The sequence below is a fragment of the Cucurbita pepo genome, chromosome 10, assembly GCF_057944985.1.
Source record: "Cucurbita pepo subsp. pepo isolate OVF chromosome 10, ASM5794498v1, whole genome shotgun sequence".
Lineage (NCBI taxonomy): Eukaryota > Viridiplantae > Streptophyta > Magnoliopsida > Cucurbitales > Cucurbitaceae > Cucurbita > Cucurbita pepo.
This window is the reverse complement of record NC_141807.1, coordinates 5398591-5416305: the sequence shown is the minus strand read 5'-3', so window position 1 is coordinate 5416305 and position 17715 is coordinate 5398591. Positions and strand designations below refer to the sequence as shown.

At 34.8% G+C, this 17715-nt stretch overlaps 3 protein-coding genes and 3 non-coding genes across 6 annotated transcripts; 2 read left to right on the top strand and 4 right to left on the bottom strand.

Annotated features, from left to right (window-relative positions):
• The first annotated feature begins 3263 nt into the window (after positions 1-3263).
• On the top strand, positions 3264-5369 carry LOC111804373 (uncharacterized). Its single transcript, XM_023689149.2, has 5 exons — positions 3264-3645; positions 3749-3825; positions 3904-3940; positions 4015-4129; positions 4819-5369. The coding sequence occupies exons 1-5, from the start codon at positions 3408-3410 to the stop codon at positions 5210-5212; spliced, it is 861 nt and encodes a 286-aa protein (XP_023544917.1). The 5' UTR covers positions 3264-3407; the 3' UTR covers positions 5213-5369.
• A 738-nt stretch (positions 5370-6107) lies between these two features.
• TRNAK-CUU (transfer RNA lysine (anticodon CUU)) lies at positions 6108-6180 on the bottom strand. The gene has a single exon. It is a non-coding gene; the product is annotated as a tRNA-Lys (tRNA).
• A 102-nt stretch (positions 6181-6282) lies between these two features.
• TRNAK-CUU (transfer RNA lysine (anticodon CUU)) lies at positions 6283-6355 on the bottom strand. Its single transcript has one exon. It is a non-coding gene; the product is annotated as a tRNA-Lys (tRNA).
• A 102-nt stretch (positions 6356-6457) lies between these two features.
• TRNAK-CUU (transfer RNA lysine (anticodon CUU)) lies at positions 6458-6530 on the bottom strand. The gene has a single exon. It is a non-coding gene; the product is annotated as a tRNA-Lys (tRNA).
• A 2606-nt stretch (positions 6531-9136) lies between these two features.
• BAG4 (BCL-2-associated athanogene 4) lies at positions 9137-12025 on the bottom strand. Its single transcript, XM_023688855.2, has 4 exons — positions 11543-12025; positions 10720-10997; positions 10480-10626; positions 9137-9532 (listed from the first exon to the last, which is right to left on the bottom strand). The coding sequence occupies exons 1-4, from the start codon at positions 11769-11771 to the stop codon at positions 9335-9337; spliced, it is 852 nt and encodes a 283-aa protein (XP_023544623.2). The 5' UTR covers positions 11772-12025; the 3' UTR covers positions 9137-9334.
• A 4089-nt stretch (positions 12026-16114) lies between these two features.
• On the top strand, positions 16115-16907 carry LOC111804508 (transcription factor bHLH140-like protein). Its single transcript, XM_023689338.2, has one exon. The coding sequence runs from the start codon at positions 16174-16176 to the stop codon at positions 16738-16740; it is 567 nt and encodes a 188-aa protein (XP_023545106.1). The 5' UTR covers positions 16115-16173; the 3' UTR covers positions 16741-16907.
• The last annotated feature ends 808 nt before the right edge of the window (positions 16908-17715 follow it).

Sequence of the window (17715 nt, the reverse complement as noted above, 5' to 3'; positions counted from 1 at the left end):
AAAGTCTTTTTTTACCATTTAAAATTTATTTCTAAAATTAAATATATATAGGAGCTAAAGGAATATGGTAATGATTTGTTTATTTACCTGTCACACACATATAAAATAATCAAATGAATTTTAAAATAAGATACGGCATCGTATAATTGGCAATAAAATATTATTGATGGAAATACCACCCACCTACCAATAATATATTATATATATATAATATAATAGAGAGAGAAACATGGTATGGTATGGTTGGACATGTATGATGCATATGTGCACATGCATGGTGCATATATAAATAAATAAATAAATATATATATATATATAGTAAATGACGAAAAAGGACAGACATACTCATTCTCAAATTATGGGTTAGATCCGCATAAATAGGCTCTTTCGCATTCTCATGCAAAAATTTAAAATATATATATATATTAAATTAAATAATAATAATAATAAAAAAAACAGACAGAACCATGTTTTAGCGTTGACCTACAGGATAAGGCATCGGGAGTGAGTGAATCTTTCTGACTCTGTTTGTTTTTTTTTTTTTTTTGGATGGGATTTTGATGTTGAACATGTGGGAACTTATCATGGAACCTCTGTTCTTGTCGTGTAAGAATTGAAATTAACAATATTTAAGGATATTTGGGAATCTCTAGGTGAGGGGTTCGAGAAAATGAAAGATGGATGGACTAATTAATTACCTGTTAAAGCGAGTAATTGTTGAGATTTTCAAGATATAATAGAGGCGAGTGGTTGTTTGATCTTGTGAATCTCGTGATTGTTCGAGGAACGTTAGTAAAATTTTTGATCGATTGAGACATTGTATGCACGAGAGAGTTATAGGTACAACATACGAATCAAACTCTTTTAAGAACGACCACCGTTGGAAGAAGTTTTAGTATTTTAGGTCAAAAACATGTCTAATCATGATTTTTTTTAGATAGATGAGACATTGAGAACTACCATTGTTGTTGGTATAAGTAAAACTATTCATTCTCTCAAATATGTGCTACTATGAGACCAACATCGAGAAGCTAGGTGACGTTATGTTTTGGTAGAAGAATGATTGATATCTGGCTTATCGAAGGTTGTTTGCGGCATGTGTTTCTATTATCGACATGAACCTCATTAATGGGTCTCGTTTTGTGTCTAAGTCTCGATCTAGATTATTTAAGGACAGTACATATATGAACATGATATATCTTTCATCTCATGTCTTTGATCCATCTACTAACTATTATGTTGCGACAAAGACTAGACCTGAAACCATATGAAAAGGGTGTATGGATCTTGATCATGACGTTGAAGTTGAGAATATTTGTTAAATCGATCGGATCTAAAGGGTGGTGAGAGTTATTTATTTATAATCATTTGCATAACTAAATAAATTATAAAGGAAATGGAAAGAGCAATAAATGGATACCAGATATTAGCCTATGATCAAGGGTCAAGTATGATTGATACAAGTGGTAAACCGTAATGGAAGACTAGATATCCTCCAGAAATATCATCAACACAAGTATCAATTTGGAGTTATAAAACTTCCTTAAAACATGTTATTCTATATTTATATGGGACTCAAAATCCTCCAATGTCGTAATTGGTTCATCTATCCCTTCACCTAGAATCCTACCATGAGGGTGAAGAGTTGCTCTTTGTCCCAACGATTTGTATAAGTTGTATAAGCGTAGATAATCAATTGTCCACTAACTTTTACTTTAGTTTATTTGTCCCGAAACCAAACCAGACTAATCTTGTGATGTCCCACATTGGTTGGGGAGGAGAACAAACCATCATTTATAAGGGTGTGGAAACCTTCCCCTAGCAGACGCGTTTTAAAGCCTTGAAGGGAAGTTCGAAAGGAAAAGCCCAAAGAGAACAATATCTACTAGCGGTGGATCTGGGTCGTTACAAATGGTATCAGAGCCAAACACCGAACGATGTGTTAGCCTTCTCACTGTTCCCCAAAGAGGGATAGACACGAGGTGGTGTGCCAGTAAGGACGTTGGGCTCCAAAGGGAGGTGGATTTGGGGGGAGGGGTCCCACATCGATTGGAGAAAGGAACGAGTGCCAGCAAGGACGCTGGCCCCAAAGGGGGGGTGGATTGTAATGTCCCACGTTGGTTGGGGAGGAAAGAGGGAAAGTCTGAAAGGAAAAACTCAAATAGGACAATATCTACTAGGGATGGGTGTGGATTGTTACAAATCTAAACTCAAATTCTAAATTCTAAATGTAGAATATTACACGTACTCATGTTGTCTGATTTGGAGACAAAATTAAACATTATTAAAAAACACAACAACAAAAATGACACTAACTTAGAAGTAAATGAGTTCCTCAACAACAAAAATAGGGTGCAATGGCTCAAGACTCTCGTGAATTTAAACCCACAAAAAGGCTCCATCAAGCTAGCTAAGCTACACATGAAAGACAGCAAAATCATGAACCAATGCACGTGGAAGGAATGAAAACACCAAACCCAACTCTTTTTCTCAAAAAAACATTTCACCTAAAAGCATACCTTTTCTAAACGTTACATTATATCCCGCTTTCCTTCGGTTTCATCTACGATATTGTTCACTTTTTAAAAACATGATTTAAACAGCGATTACGCGACATCATACCAATTCAAACATAGCTCAGTCAACAAGGCACTAACTATATTCAAATGTCTAATGTCTTGTTCATATCTTTAACCGAGTTAGAGTTTCAAAATTATTAATGTTAATTTAATTACCTAATTACCATCGTGACCACAAAATAGGGAATTTTTTTAAAAAAATAAGCTTAAATAAATGAAAATATAAAATTGGTATGGGAAAACATTATTAATTATATATATATATATATATTTGGAGACATACCAAAAGGACAAATCTAATGCCTTGATTTTTTTTCTCAAAATTATTATTGATTTATGATAATAATAAGTTAATTAAAAAAGATGCTTTGGAATTATTGTAACACAAAACATATATTATATTGGAATTCAACTCGAAAAATATAAAATATGGATGGATTCACATGAGCCATGTACCATGCACCCACATGCATGACAATGGCATGCATGCTCATAATTAATTAATTAATTATTATTTTTTTTTTTATAATTTTTCCTGAATTTCCTTTAATTTCTTCAAAATTAAAATTAAAATTAACCTAATTATATTTATTTATTAAGATTAAATAATAAAAATAAAATTTTTAACCGTCCCAACATATCTAGAGACCAGACACGAGTCTTCTGTCTTCTCCATGAAGATCTGTCTCTCTACCCAGCTAGGGTTTCTCTCTCCTCATTTCTCTCTCTCTCTCTCTCCTCGTTTCTCTCTCCTCATTTCTCTCTCTTAAGTGGGTTAATAGATCCATATCTCTACTCCCAAACTCTCTCTCTCTCTCTCTCTCAATTATGGAAGCAGGGAGCGATGGTGGTGGTGCGGCGGCGGAGGTGGCGGCGGAATGTTCAAATTCGGGAAGCGAATTGGGAAATGAAGGGAGCTCAAGCAACAGCACAATAGAAGAGAATGATCAACAAAAGAAGCCGAGTGTGAGGCCGTATGTTCGATCCAAACTCCCTAGACTCCGGTGGACATCCGATCTCCACTCCCGTTTCGTTCATGCCGTTGAAAGACTCGGTGGTCAAGAAAGTAATTTTCTTTTTAAATGGTTCGATTCGAACCGAGTTATAATTCGAGTGGAGAATCGAACGATCGATTTGAATTGAATTTTGTGTTTGATTTTGTTGTGTAGATGCTACTCCTAAGTTGGTTCTTCAGCTAATGAATATCAAAGGATTGAACATAGCTCATGTCAAGAGCCATCTTCAGGTTTGTTAATCTCTCTCTTTTTGTAAGAAATTTATTGAATAATTTGGATTTTGAATTTTGAAATTGTGTTGCTTTCAGATGTATAGAAGCAAGAACACCAATGAATCAAGTCAAGGTATTTATAAACTTGTTCTTATGATTCTATGTTGATTTTCAATTCATTTATTTGAAGTTTTTTTTGAAGAACAGTGATGGATCAAAGGGTTATTATGAATGAAAGTTGTGGAGATCATAACATATTTACTGTCAGCCAAATCCCCATGTTTCAACGCTTCAATCAAAGCTACGCCTCCAATGTTTTTCGGTAAGAACTTCGATTCGAGTTTGAAATAGTAGAAAGTGTTTTGAATTCAAATTAGGACGTACTTTTCAAAATATATTGTGAGATCTCACGTCGGTCCGGAAAGAGAATGGAGTATTCTTTATAAGGGTGTGGAAACTTCTTTCTAGAAGACGGGTTTTAAGAACCTTCAGGGAAAATTTGAAAGAGAAAGCCTAAGGAGAACAATATCTGCTAGCGGTGGGTTTAAGCTGTTATAAATAGTATCTAAGCCAGACACTGGGCGGTGTGCCAGCACGGACGCTGAGCCCTGAAGGGGAGTGAACACAAGGCGGTGTGCCAGCATGGATGCTGAACCTTAGAGGGGGGTGAAAACGAGGAGGTGTGCCAACACGGACGCTGAATCTTAGAGGGGGGTGAAAACGAGGCAGTGTGCCAACACGAACGCTAAGCCCTGAAGGAGGGGTGAACACGAGGTGGTGTGCCAGCGAGGTCGCTGGGCCTTGAAAGGAGGTGGATTATGAGATCCCACATCGGTTAGAGAGGAGAACGAAACATTCTTTATAAGGATGTGAAAACTTCTCCCTAGCAAACGTGTTTTAAAAATCTTGAGAGGAATTCGAAAGAGAATGTTCAAAGATGACAATATCTGTAGTGAGCTTATATGTTTATTTTTTAAAAGTTATTTCAAACTCACTCTACCATCCTATTAGATTTGGCGGGTCAACATGGAATGCTTACGAGACAAAAACAATACAAACCCCATATACCGAGAAGGCGAGATCGAGGCTCTTCGGCAGCAGCAAGAGCGCTACACCGGGAACAACCATCTGCAAGAATCACAGCTCGATCGGTGAACAGAACACGACAACAAGCAAAAGGGAAGAAATGAGAGAAAAGGAAGATCCATGCAGAGACATAATAATTACAGAGAAAAGGAAAACCCCAGATGGAGAAATTGACTTGAGTTTATCCCTAAAGATTGCACCAACAGAAGGGATGAAGATTGATAAGAGACGAAGAACACGAGAAGAACACGAACAAGAACACGAAGAACACGAAGAACAACGTAGAACTGATTTAACCCTGTCTTTATGCCCATACTAGAGAGAGAAGAGGAAAGAGAGAGAAAGTAAGTACTCTGGATCTGACTATATGAATTGATGAAGAGAACAAATTCTAAGTGAGATCCTGAAGTACTTATTTCCCAGTTCATGTTCTTATGAATGCATCATTTTTCTTCAAATGTATATTATAATTCAGACATCTTTTAACCCTAAACCAACACGTTCTCCTCTTTCTTTTCTCGACCTTCGAGCACGTTTACAAAATCTTCGAACTTTCAAAATATCTAGTACCTTCTTAATTTTCAATTTGTGTTTAGAAAATCTCCCACATATTTAAAAGTTTTAAACAATAATCGATAATTATACAAAATTATATTTTATGTGAGTGTGGTTGGAAGGAAGTCCCACATTGACTAATTTAGAGAATGATTATGAGTTTATAAATAAAAAATACATCTCTTTTGGTATGAGATCTTTTGGAGAAGGTTAAAGTCCTGACAGAACTTAGATTATAAAACAAAATGAATTAAACACGTGTTAAATAAATGGTTTTGAGCATTTAATCGAGAACTATGGGGTTGGAACCCATGATCACAAGGTTAAGAGACTTGCACTCTACCAACCAAACTAAACGGGCACACAAAATAATAATTTTAAATCACACTAAACATTTTATAAAAATAAAAACAGATAATAAAAAGAAAACGATTAAGGTTACTCCACATGATAAAAAAAATTAAATTATCAAAAAAGAAAATGCCCACCGTGGGGTTCAAAATCTACGACCACAAGGTTAAGAGCTTTGCGTTCTACCAACTGAGCTAGACGGGCTCACAAAATAATAATTTTAAATCACACAAAACAGATATAATAAAAAGAAAACGTTCAACGTTGCTCCACATGATAAAAAATTTAAATTAGCAAAAAAAAAAAAACGCCCACTGTGGGGTTCGAACCCACGACCACAAGGTTAAGAGCCTTGCGCTCTACCAACTGAGCTAGACGGACTCACAAAATAATAATTTTAAATCACATAAAACAGATATAATAAAAAGAAAACGTTCAACGTTGCTCCACATGATAAAAAATTTAAATTAGCAAAAAAGAAAACGCCCACCGTGGGGTTCGAACCCACGACCACAAGGTTAAGAGCCTTGCGCTCTACCAACTGAGCTAGACGGGCTCACAAAATAACAATTTTAAATCACACAAAACAGATAAAATAAAAAGAAAACGCTCAACGTTACTCCACATGATAAAAAATTTAAATTAGCAAAAAAGAAAACACCCACTGTGGGGTTCGAACCCACGACCACAAGGTTAAGAGCCTTGCGCTCTACCAACTGAGCTAGACAGGCTCACAAAATAATAATTTTAAATCACACGAAACAGATATAATACAAAATAATAATTTTAAATCATACAAAACAAATATAATAAAAAGAAAACGCTCAACGTTACTCCACATGATAAAAAATTTAAATTAGCAAAAAAAGAAAACGCCCACCATGGCGTTCGAACCCACGACCACAAGGTTAAGAGCTTTTTGCTCTACCAACTAAGTTAGACGGGCTCACAAAATAATAATTTTAAATCACATAAAATAGATATAATAAAAAAAAAACAACTAAGCTAGACGGGTTCACAAAATAATAAATTTAAATCACATAAAATAGATATAATAAAAAAAAACAACTAAGCTAGACGGGTTCAGAAAATAATAATTTTAAATCACATAAAATAGATATAATAAAAAAAAACGCTTAATGTTACTTCACTACCCACGACCACAAGGTTAAGAGCCTTGCACTCTACCAACTGAGCCAGACAAACTCACAAAATAATAGGCACTCTACCAACTGAGCCAGACAAACTCACAAAATAATAATTTTAAATCACACAAAACAGATAATAAAAAAAAACGCTCAACGTTACTCTACATGATAAAAAATTTAAATTAGCAAACAAGAGAAAAAACGCCCACTGTGAGGTTTGAACCCACAACCACAAGGTTAAGAGAGCCTTACGCTCAACCAACTAAGCTAGACAGGCTCCCAAAATAATAATTATAAATTATACAAAACATTTTATAAAAATAACTACAAATAATAAAAAGGGAAAACGATCCACGGAAAAAAATTTAAACCAACAAAAAAAAAAAAAAAAAACATCGACCATGAAGTTTGAACCCATTAAGAGCCTTGTATTCTATCAACTACGCTAGACAAGCTCATAAAATAATAATTTTAAATTACACAAAACATTTTATAAAAATAACTACCAATAATAAAAAGATAACATGTCTAACCCTTACGCCACGTGATAAAAGTTTTAAATTAGCAAAAAGAACCCACGATGGGTTTGAACCCACAACTATAAATTAAGAGTCTTGCCTTCTATCAACTGAGTTGGGCAGGCTCACAAAATAATAATATTAGCAAAAAAACAAGACGCTCACCATAGAGTTCAAATCCACGACCATAAGATTAGGACCTTTACACTCTACCAACTAAGTTAGACGAGCTCACAAAATAATAAGTTTAACTTACACAAAACATTTTATAAAAATAACAACCTATAATAAAATTTACTAAAAAGTTAAAAATGAACGGCCACCATTTTAAATTAGCTGAAAAGAAAACGTCTACCGTGTTCTCTAACAATCGAGCTAGACGAGCTTGTATGATAATAGTTTTAAATTACACAAATAATCTTATAAAAATAACTAGACATGACAAATTTAAAAAGAAAACACCCACGACCAGTCTTGAGCCAGATGAACTCACGTGATAAAAAATTTAAACTACAGAAATTTACTAAAAGAAATTAAAAAAAAAACGACCCAAGTGATAAAAGTTCTAAAAATTAAAAAGGAAAAATAATAAAAGAAATTTAAAAAAAAAAAAAACGACCCCAAGTGATAAAAGTTTTAAAAATTAAAAAGGAAAAATAATTTTATAAAAACAATGTCAAATAACAAAATCGAGTCCCTCTCTTCTTGAGCTATTTCAGCTTCTTCATGATTTCGTGTTGCAATAGAAGAAACAAAAAGGTCATCTCAATAGAAGATAAGGATTCAATCAAGTTCAATATTGCTCGACCGACCAGTGGGTTGGGATTGAATTTACTCGAATATAAAGAAAGGAATTAGAATAGGGATGAGATTGATTCAACAAGAGTTTCATTATCTAGGAATGATCAGCGAAACAAATACTCTTGTCAAAGAAACTTTCGAGTTGCTATGCCTCGACCTAGTAGAGGAGAGTGACCGAGCGATAAAAAACAACTTTTTCCTTTTTCAAATGAAGAACCACTAAAAAAGAAAATGTTCCATTTAGATCCTTCTTTCCCAGCAAAGCAACTCGACTAATAGGTGGGAGTTTCAATCAGAGTCGGTTACTTGTTCGGGTCGGGACCGATCAGTGTTAGTCATAGAAGTCTAATGGTGAAACTATAGAAACATTTATAATTGATCAGAACATTAAGAAAAGAAGAAATGACAGTGAATTGTGTGTCAGATAAAAATACATGTGCAGCTCCGAAAGTGGTGGGACACAATCCAGTGATGAACAAGATTGGTATGACCTGCGAGGGGAGCAGAAAAGAAGGTACAGCACACTAAATGCTCACAAAACTATGCCAACAGTTCTTTGTTGAGATCCACAAGCAAAGATGGCCCCATCACAGTAAAGGGTCTGGTGGCTATGGAATTTATTATGGTTTTTCGTTACAGACATTTAACATTCGACTAAGATTCAGTCGACAAGTAGCATCCGATGGGACGAAGCTGATCGTCACTGTAGATAGCCTCTGTCCCATCTTTCTCTCAGAAGCATTCATAACGAATTACTAATAATTGAAAGAACACGACACGGCATACGCACCCGGGCCAAGGTTTTGAGTCTCTTTTGCCTGTTCTCTGAAATTTGAAGAACAAATCAAATCCAGAATATGATTCCAGTCATTTCCTTGTGCTCAACCTGTTTTCATTCATTAAATACTAACTTAATATTGCAGCAACTCAATTTCTAAGAATGGATAGCTTTCCAGAGTCATTAATTTAAAATGGGGTCGGGGTCGGGGGAAGGTATTTGGTATTCTCTATGATTGACTAATACTAATAGACATGAAATAAATGGACTCATGAGGTGGTTTGATTGAGCTAATCAAACCGTTCCCAATCCTGAGTTACTCTTGTAGAAGATGGAGCAGGGGATGGGGGAGTCAAGCTACCAACTCCCGAGTCAAAGGTCTCCCATTCGGTCTTCACTGCAACCGTGTTGTGATTGTTACTGATTGGGTTAGATTTTCCTGCCTTCAACCCATCGAGTGTGTCCACGAAGTTCTGGACACGGCGTACCTGTTGTTCAAGATCATCTCTTTAGTACCGATCCTAAAAGAACTCGGGGATTCTCAGATGCATTGATGTAATTTCTATTTTAAGTGATAACATGTTTGAAATAACTTTAAAGCTTAAAACAGACTGCAAGGCAACAATGTGCCTTTATTAGAATCTGACCGAACCGAGTGGAAGCTCAATCATAAAAGCAAAGGAGCACTGTTTGATCAGACGAGCCGAACAACCACGCATATTAGCAGCAGCAATGATCGACTAGCAAGATTATTGTTCAACGTACAAGTTCACTATTAGAAATTCGTCATCTAGGTCAGTACTGAACAGCAGCTAACTAAAATATAATGTAAAAGGTCTAGCTGCAACTTGGCATTCCAATGAACAACATAGCCTTTTAATGAAAATTCACTAACTCCTTAGAAAACTCAAGAACACAGTGAAACAACCCATAGAACAGTAACGAACACGAACATCCTTAAAAATGATATCATACTACTAAACCCAGTAATACCTTGAATTGTAAAAGGAAGGCAAGAACTTTGTTCTCATATATTTTCTCCCGTATCATCGTAAGAAAGGTTTTTCTCGAATCAAATATAATGAAATGGTTAATCCCATTTATGTAAACTGGTTGGTTGCATACAAATATCTGCATAATGCTTTTGTCCCTCTAAGAATCAGATGGATTCAAATGCTAATGATATCAGATGGTGTGAGATTCCACCTCGATTGGGGAGAATAACGAAGCATTCTTTATAAGGGTGTGGAAACCTCTCCCTAGGAGATGCGCTTTAAAACTTTGAGGGGAAACCCGAAAGGAAAAGCCCAAAGAGGACAATATTTGCTAGCGGTGGGCTTGGGTCGTTATAGATGGATTCAAATGCTAGTGATTACTCAAATACTCCACACAACGCAGTAGATTTGTGTATCATCATCAATGTTCAAGTACTAACCTCAGCTTTCCTCTGCAACTTCGCGTCTCCTTCAGCATCGATACTGTCCAATTTCAACAATTGTCTCATCAGCAGCTCTGTTAACACAATGAATTCTTTGTCTGCAACATTCGTGCCACCGTTAACAGCTACTTCCAAGGCAGCAACCTATAGAGATTATATATCGAACACGGACAAAAGATAAACCAGAATCTTATAGAGGGAAATGAAGTGCTCTCAGAGACTGCAACGACGACTCACCCTTTCAGAAAGCTTATCGACCTCGGACTGAACCTCAGCTATGGCTTCTGATGCCTTTGAAAACGTGTCACTTTTCTTAACCTCTTCCACCACCTTAACATCTTCCACCACCTTCTTCTGTTTGCTTGTGTGATCCTCCAAGAGTAAGATCTTTGACAAATTCTTCACACCTGCAGTATGCAAATGCTCATCGTCATCCTTTTCCTTACCTCGAAACAGGAGCCTCTGCTCTTCGGGCTGCAAACCGGTCTTTGCTACAAGGTGTTTTTTCATATCCCCTGCAACAGATGAAGCACACTCAAAATTACCAACATGGAAGCTGCTCCAAACTCCACAATAAGTACACAAGCCAGCATATACCAGATACCATGAATGGAAGGAGTTCAGTTCCCATCAATCCACAGAAACGTAATAAAACAACAATGTCAAACAAAACAAGTTAGTTCCTAAGTTCCCAATACCAAATCCAGACAAACGAAAGAAGACATTCACATACCTAAATGATGAAGCCATAGCCCCCCCAACTCAAATTCATCCATTAAATCCAACCCAAAACAGACCCTCCATGAATCTAAAAAGGAAAAAGCTAAATCCAATATCAAATCAAATGATCCCACATCTCATCTTCCACTCATATATCGGTTGATTTCAATCCATACAATCTCAACTCATGAACAGGTGAAGTAAAACCCTAAAGAAAACTCGATATAAGAAATCAGATTCCTCAAACTCAAAGAGCAATACAAAGCCCTAAATTAAGAACAAGCCTTATTCAATTGAAGAACAGGGGAAATCAGCAGAGAAAAGAGTACAAGCGCGGTACCAAAAGTGGATTGGGGAGGAAGGAAAATCTTGTACTTAGTAGGGCCATAGCCGTGAGTAACACTGACGGAGATCATTGCGTCGCTGGAAGAAACATCGGCGCCATTATCAACTTCCCGCTTCTGGACGAACATGCCGCCGGGCCTCATATCCAACTCAGTTTCGTGATTCTTCTCGTCCTGCATAGTGGCCGATCCACTCGGGGACGAATTCTTCTCCGTCATGTTCATATCTCCCACACTAAAATCCTTCAATCGAACACAGAAACAGAAACAGAAACAGAAGCCGGCTTAAGAGAAGATTTATTGATCGGCTAAGGGATTTCTAGGGTTCGGAAAATCACGATCCAAATTGGTTTCACGAATTTGTAGAAATTTTGGACTGTCCATATCTGTAAATTGAAACGAATCCTAATCCAAATTACAAATACGATCTCTTCTACTTCTATCCAGATCATCTAGGTCGGTCTAACCGACCACATTAAACTATTCAAAAATCTTTCAATTTTTGTAAATTTTAGACAAGAACTTTTTTTTTTTTTTTTTTTTTTTTTTAATAATAATAATATATCAAATAATAATAATAATAAAGCTTTTTGCTTTTTCTTTTCTTTTTTCTTTTTTTTTTAAATGATTTTTACACCCTCTTTTTCTTTTTCTCTTTTCTTTTTTCTTTCATAAATAAAAGAAATTAAAAACTATTCCTTTTAGTAAGGGAAAAGCAATAATCCACCTTTAAAATATGGTGAGAACGAAAAAGTCTTTTTAATTAAAATTTCCAATATTATAAAATTACTCATTAATTTATTAATTTATTTATTTTATCAATTTACAAAAAAAAAAATCGTTTTCTAATTCAATTTAAAATAAATTAAAGTGAATAATTATATTAAAATGATCATAGTTTAAAAAATTTTCTAATTATTAATTTAAATTGAGATTATAAATAAAATAGTCAAATCTAATACAGATAGGGTTTTGAAAATTGATGGTTGGATTTTTTTTTTAATTAATTATTATTTTTTAAATATTCAAGATGGGCCTCGAACTTCTATTGGGCCGTAATGATTCTCTTCTTGTTGGGCCCCACTAAACCTCAAGTTTAGGATTGCTTTGCAAATATAGCCTTTTACATTTCCGCCTTTTCTAATACGTCCCTTTCTCTTTCTCTTATATTAATTTTCCCCCTCTATTTTGTCTTTATTGCCTGAAAAAAAAGTGATTTCTTCTATAAAAAATTAAAAATAATTATATTTGTCGTAGTTTTAAACTATTATATTCTAAATTAAATTTTACAAAATAATAATATTAATTTAATTATAACTCGAGATAGTTTATTTTTTTCATTTATTTAAAGAATAAATAAATTAATTTGAGAGTATAATTATAATATTTAATATTAAAATATGAAATATATCGATTTATTAGGATTTATTTGGAGAGGTTGATTTTAATTAGAGAGAAGTTGAGGGGTATTTTAGCAAAGTTCACATCAGATTCACTATTCATTGAGGGACCCAAATATGAATCATTCAATCAATTGGCTAATCCAAATTTTGTACCAATTCCTTCTTCTCTGTCTCAATACTGTACACACACCACTCATACCTAAACCTAAATCCCTCGACGTCGTCGTAGTCATCGTCATCCGAAATGTTCTACAAACCCAATTGAATTGAGAGAAGAGCGTCTCGATGTGTCGTGATGGGATATGACAAATTCATCATCATCATCATCCGAAATGTGCTACAAACCCAATTGGGTTGAGCGTCTCGACGCTACAGAGCATGTCGTGATGGGATGTGACAAATTCATCGTCATTGTCATTTGAAATGTACTACAAAATGAATTGGGTTAAGAGAAGAGCATCTCGACGCTGCATAGAGTGTGTCATAATGGGATGTGACAAATTCGAGAGTTGTAGCAAAGACCGCCATTGTTTATAGATCAAGGGTTTAATTCGTTATCGATACATAGGTGTACTCGAGTGACATGGACGTGGGGATTTTGTCCAACAAATCCATATCTTTGAGAAGGTGAAGGAGAGGAGGGTGAGGTAAAAAAAAAGCGGGTAAATATGAGTAGTAGAAGTAAAAATAATTAGGATTTTACCAACCCAACGCGAATGCCGGAGCTACTACCATGTGCTTTTGTTTCGCTTTTCTCCCCAGGCCCCCTCCCCCCATTTCTTTACCCTTTTTTTTCCTCTTTCTCCCCTTATTATATTACTTTTATATTTAGCGATGATATCTAACACGTAAAAGCGGACAATATCGTCGGTATGAACTGTTACAAATGGTGTCAGAGTCTCCCACCAAGCAATGGGTTAGCGAGAACACTGAGACATCCCATGTCGACCGAGAGAGAAACAAAATATTGTTTATAAAGGTATGGAAACCTCTCACTAACACAGTTGAAGAGAGGAACAAAGTAATGATTATAAAGATAACACTATGGTTATATGTAACGGGCTAAAGTGTACAATATCTCACAGATGGTTCGAGAAAGCAAAATTGTGTGGAGGGGCAAAAGGGAAAAGGGAAAGAGCCAGATTTGCAATATTGCATGCTTCCGATACCGATGCCCCTCGTCCTATATTTTCAGATTGGAGGGGGTCCGCTAATCATCACCTTCTACTGTTTTTTTTTTTTTTTAATATTATAAATTCATAAAGTAAAAGGAGAGATTCGGGACCATATGGTAAGTTTCCATTTAATTATAAATTAAATTTAATTCGTGAATTTTAAGTCCATGTGTAAGATATTATCGTAAATAATAAGTTTATGAACATTTAATTTTGTGTCTGATAAATCCTTAAATTTTTATTTTAATTAAATTAACTGACTAATAAATAGCAAAAAAAAAAATAATAATATATTAGTCTATATCTTTTTGTTTTAAAGTTTTTAAACGTTTTTGTTTAGGGGCTTTCAATGTCTAATAAATCTCTAAACTTTTAAATTTTTGTCGAGATGATCTATGAAATATTTAATAGTGTTAAGATGATGAAAGTTCCACATCGGTTAATTTAGGGAATGATCATGAGTTTATAAGTGAGGAATACTAACTCCAATGGTATGAGGCTTTGTGAGGAAGTCGAAAGCAGAGTCATGAGAGCATATGCTCAAAGTAGACAATATCATATGATTGTGAAGAGTCGTGTTCGTCTAATAAACCGAACATGTTCGAAATACAAACCTTAAAGTTGGGAAAGAGGGATTTGATTTTAGGTTTTTACGTAGAGAGAAAGAAAGCAAGTAAACATAAGAATGGACACATTACCCAACCTCCAACAAACACACACAAATTTATACATAATATTTTCTGTTTGTTTCTCGGGAAACCAAAAACCTGAAATTCCCCATTCCTTTAAAAGAAGAGCTGATGAGACATGTTTTAATCTCTTTTTTAATTTTCTATTAATTAATAAATAAATAAATAAATAAATTTTTATTTTTCAAAATCAATTTTCTGACCCCTAAACGTGACCAAAAGTGATCTCTTTCCTCTCTTTGCCGACTTGTGATTGTGTACATAAGGACACTGTTCCCCTTTACTTGGGGGTCCCTTTTAACCCTCTTTCCTTCCCTCCAATCCCGACCACGTGTCATGTTCTAATATCATGTTAAATTATCAAAACGTAGAACGCTCGTAACAGCTTAATCTCATCGCGTAAATATTGTCCGTTTTTAAACCGTGTCTATTAGAGAGAGGTTTCCACGAGTTTCAATTTAAGGGTCACGGTCAAAAAGTAACCATCTATGTAATATCTCTTTAAGATGGGACGAGGATCGTTTTTGTGAAGAACGAAATAGTATATGCGTATTTGCTTAAGATTACGTGGAGAAAGGTCAAAGTTCTTTAGACTTTTTCTTTTCTTTTTTTTTAATAACTTGTCTATTTGACTATAAAAAGTTTAAATTTTTATATGATTTTAAGAGAAAAAAAAATAGTATTCATAGTACAATTAAAAGCAATCAAAATATACTGTTTTATATATATATTAATAAATTATTCTAATAAATCATTAGAAAACCACCTTGGAAACATATCATATTATAATTTTAAAATGTCACACTCACACCTTTAATTCATAATCCCATAAAATTAAAAAAAATAATAATAATAAAAGGGTAACAAAAATTTGGAATTTCGTAGGTTAAATTACCGATTTAACCTTAGAGTCAGAATTGAAATTTTGAGAAATTGATGGTCATTTCAGACATTTTCTATTCACATAATAACGAGTAACATCGCTGATTATATTAGCTAGACGATTAAATTTTTTTAAAAAACGAGAAGATCGTGTATAATAATACTCTATCAATCTTATAAAATTTTATCGAGATTAAATTTGTAATTTAACCGAGAGTAAATTTTATTTAAAAAAAAAAATCCATTAGGGTTTTGTAGGGTTAAACAACCCGTATCCAACGCCAGAGATTGGCTGACTCACATGACGACATCTCTCTCTCTCCTCTTTCTCTCTCTTCATTATATATATATATATATATGTATATATATATATATATATGTATATATATATATATAAGCTAAAAAACCTACCAGTCATTTCCATGTACTGAAAATTTGAAGCTTAGTTAGTTTCTTGAAGTGGGTGTGTTGGGAAATAATGGATTACAGCTTTCCGGCGAGCAACCCCAGCTCGTGTGGCTCCTCCTCCGGTGGCGACGGAGGAGAAACCAGAAAGGAGAAGATGAAGAAGAACGGTGGCGGCGGCGGCAGCGGGAGCGGCGGAGGGAAAAGGAGCAAAGGCGTTATGAAACTATCAACCGACCCACAAAGCGTGGCGGCGCGAGAACGACGGCATAGAATCAGCGACCGGTTCAAGATTTTGCAAAGCTTAGTCCCCGGCGGCAACAAAATGGACACCGTCTCAATGCTCGACGAAGCCATTCATTATGTCAAGTTCTTAAAAACCCAGATTTGGCTTCATCAAACCATGATTAATTTCGTTGATTATGATGATCCTTCTTCCTCCTCCGCCGCCGCCACCGCCGTCAACTGTCCGAATTCCGGCATCCCTGTCGGCGGTGACATGAATTTTGTGTTCCCTGAAAACGAGGTTGTTAAAATGGAGGAGGCGTTCTTGCCTCATCTCGATCCCGACAATATCTATTTCCCTTCCGGACAAGACCAATTCATGTGCTCTTCTTTTGATGCTTACATGAACTTCTAATTTTTTTTTTTTTTTAATCTATGATTTGTACGTACTTAATTATGTTAATTACTATGTATTTTGGATAATTAATTACTATGTACTTAATTATTAATCACTACAAATTTCCCGGGAAGAAAGGAAAATTTCTCTTTTCGGGAAGGGAGGATTAAGAAAAACCTATTGATTGGAGCTTTCTACAGACCTCAAAATTCGTACGATTCCTCGTCACCCTAGAATCTCAAAATTCGTAGTCGGTAAAGATACGTTATTAGTGCTCTGTTTTATTTAATTAAACCAAACCCCAGAATGTTATAGCTTCTTCTTTCTCTCCATGCACCATGGGGATCAGTTCGTTCGAGCTCGAGATATAGTAATTAATAGTTGTTTTATCCATCGAACTAAGCTGTTCTTGAATCTCGATCACCTAGATGGCTGGGATCTAGCTGAGAACGATGTGATCTTGTTTTTGAAAATTTAATTTGAAAATTTATTAATGTTTGGAAAGTGATTTTCTAATTAAAAATAATAATAATAAGAACAAGTAAAAAAATTAAATTTGTACTTGGTAATCTTTAATTAGATCTTGATGTTTAATTAAATAATTATTATATATATAATATCCACGAAAAAAGGATAATTTATTAATATGTTGATTGAGAGAGACAAACATGTTTGTGTATGTAACATAAAAGAATCTTAAAATAGAAAGTCCTCAAATGGTTCATAATTTCCGGTTAATATGTTCCTTACTTCGAAAATATATTATTTATTTTATTTACTTATTATTATTTATTTTAATTAAAGCAGAAAGACAATAAATGAAAAAACATGCAAAAACAGTATAAGAAAACGACTCTCTTCCGTTATTCTAATTAATTCCCTCTAGGGACCAATTTCCCTGCCTCTCTCACTCCCACATTTAAGGCCTAAACAGTAAAAATCATCACTTTCTTTTAGTCCATACTAAATTTGAATCTGTTTTGATTCGAGCAA

Excerpts from the sequence above, each read along its gene's own strand:
- BAG4 (XM_023688855.2), bottom strand. The coding sequence starts at position 11,771 with ATGAACATGACGGAGAAGAATTCGTCCCCGAGTGGATCGGCCACTATG. Across the intron at positions 10,998-11,542 it reads TCCTCCCCAATCCACTTTTG|GGGATATGAAAAAACACCTT; the intron begins GTACCGCGCTTG and ends CATCTGTTGCAG. Across the intron at positions 10,627-10,719 it reads TCGATAAGCTTTCTGAAAGG|GTTGCTGCCTTGGAAGTAGC; the intron begins GTGAGTCGTCGT and ends TAATCTCTATAG.
- LOC111804373 (XM_023689149.2), top strand. The coding sequence starts at position 3,408 with ATGGAAGCAGGGAGCGATGGTGGTGGTGCGGCGGCGGAGGTGGCGGCG. Across the intron at positions 3,646-3,748 it reads AAGACTCGGTGGTCAAGAAA|ATGCTACTCCTAAGTTGGTT; the intron begins GTAATTTTCTTT and ends TTTGTTGTGTAG. Across the intron at positions 3,826-3,903 it reads ATGTCAAGAGCCATCTTCAG|ATGTATAGAAGCAAGAACAC; the intron begins GTTTGTTAATCT and ends TGTTGCTTTCAG.
- LOC111804508 (XM_023689338.2), top strand. The coding sequence starts at position 16,174 with ATGGATTACAGCTTTCCGGCGAGCAACCCCAGCTCGTGTGGCTCCTCC.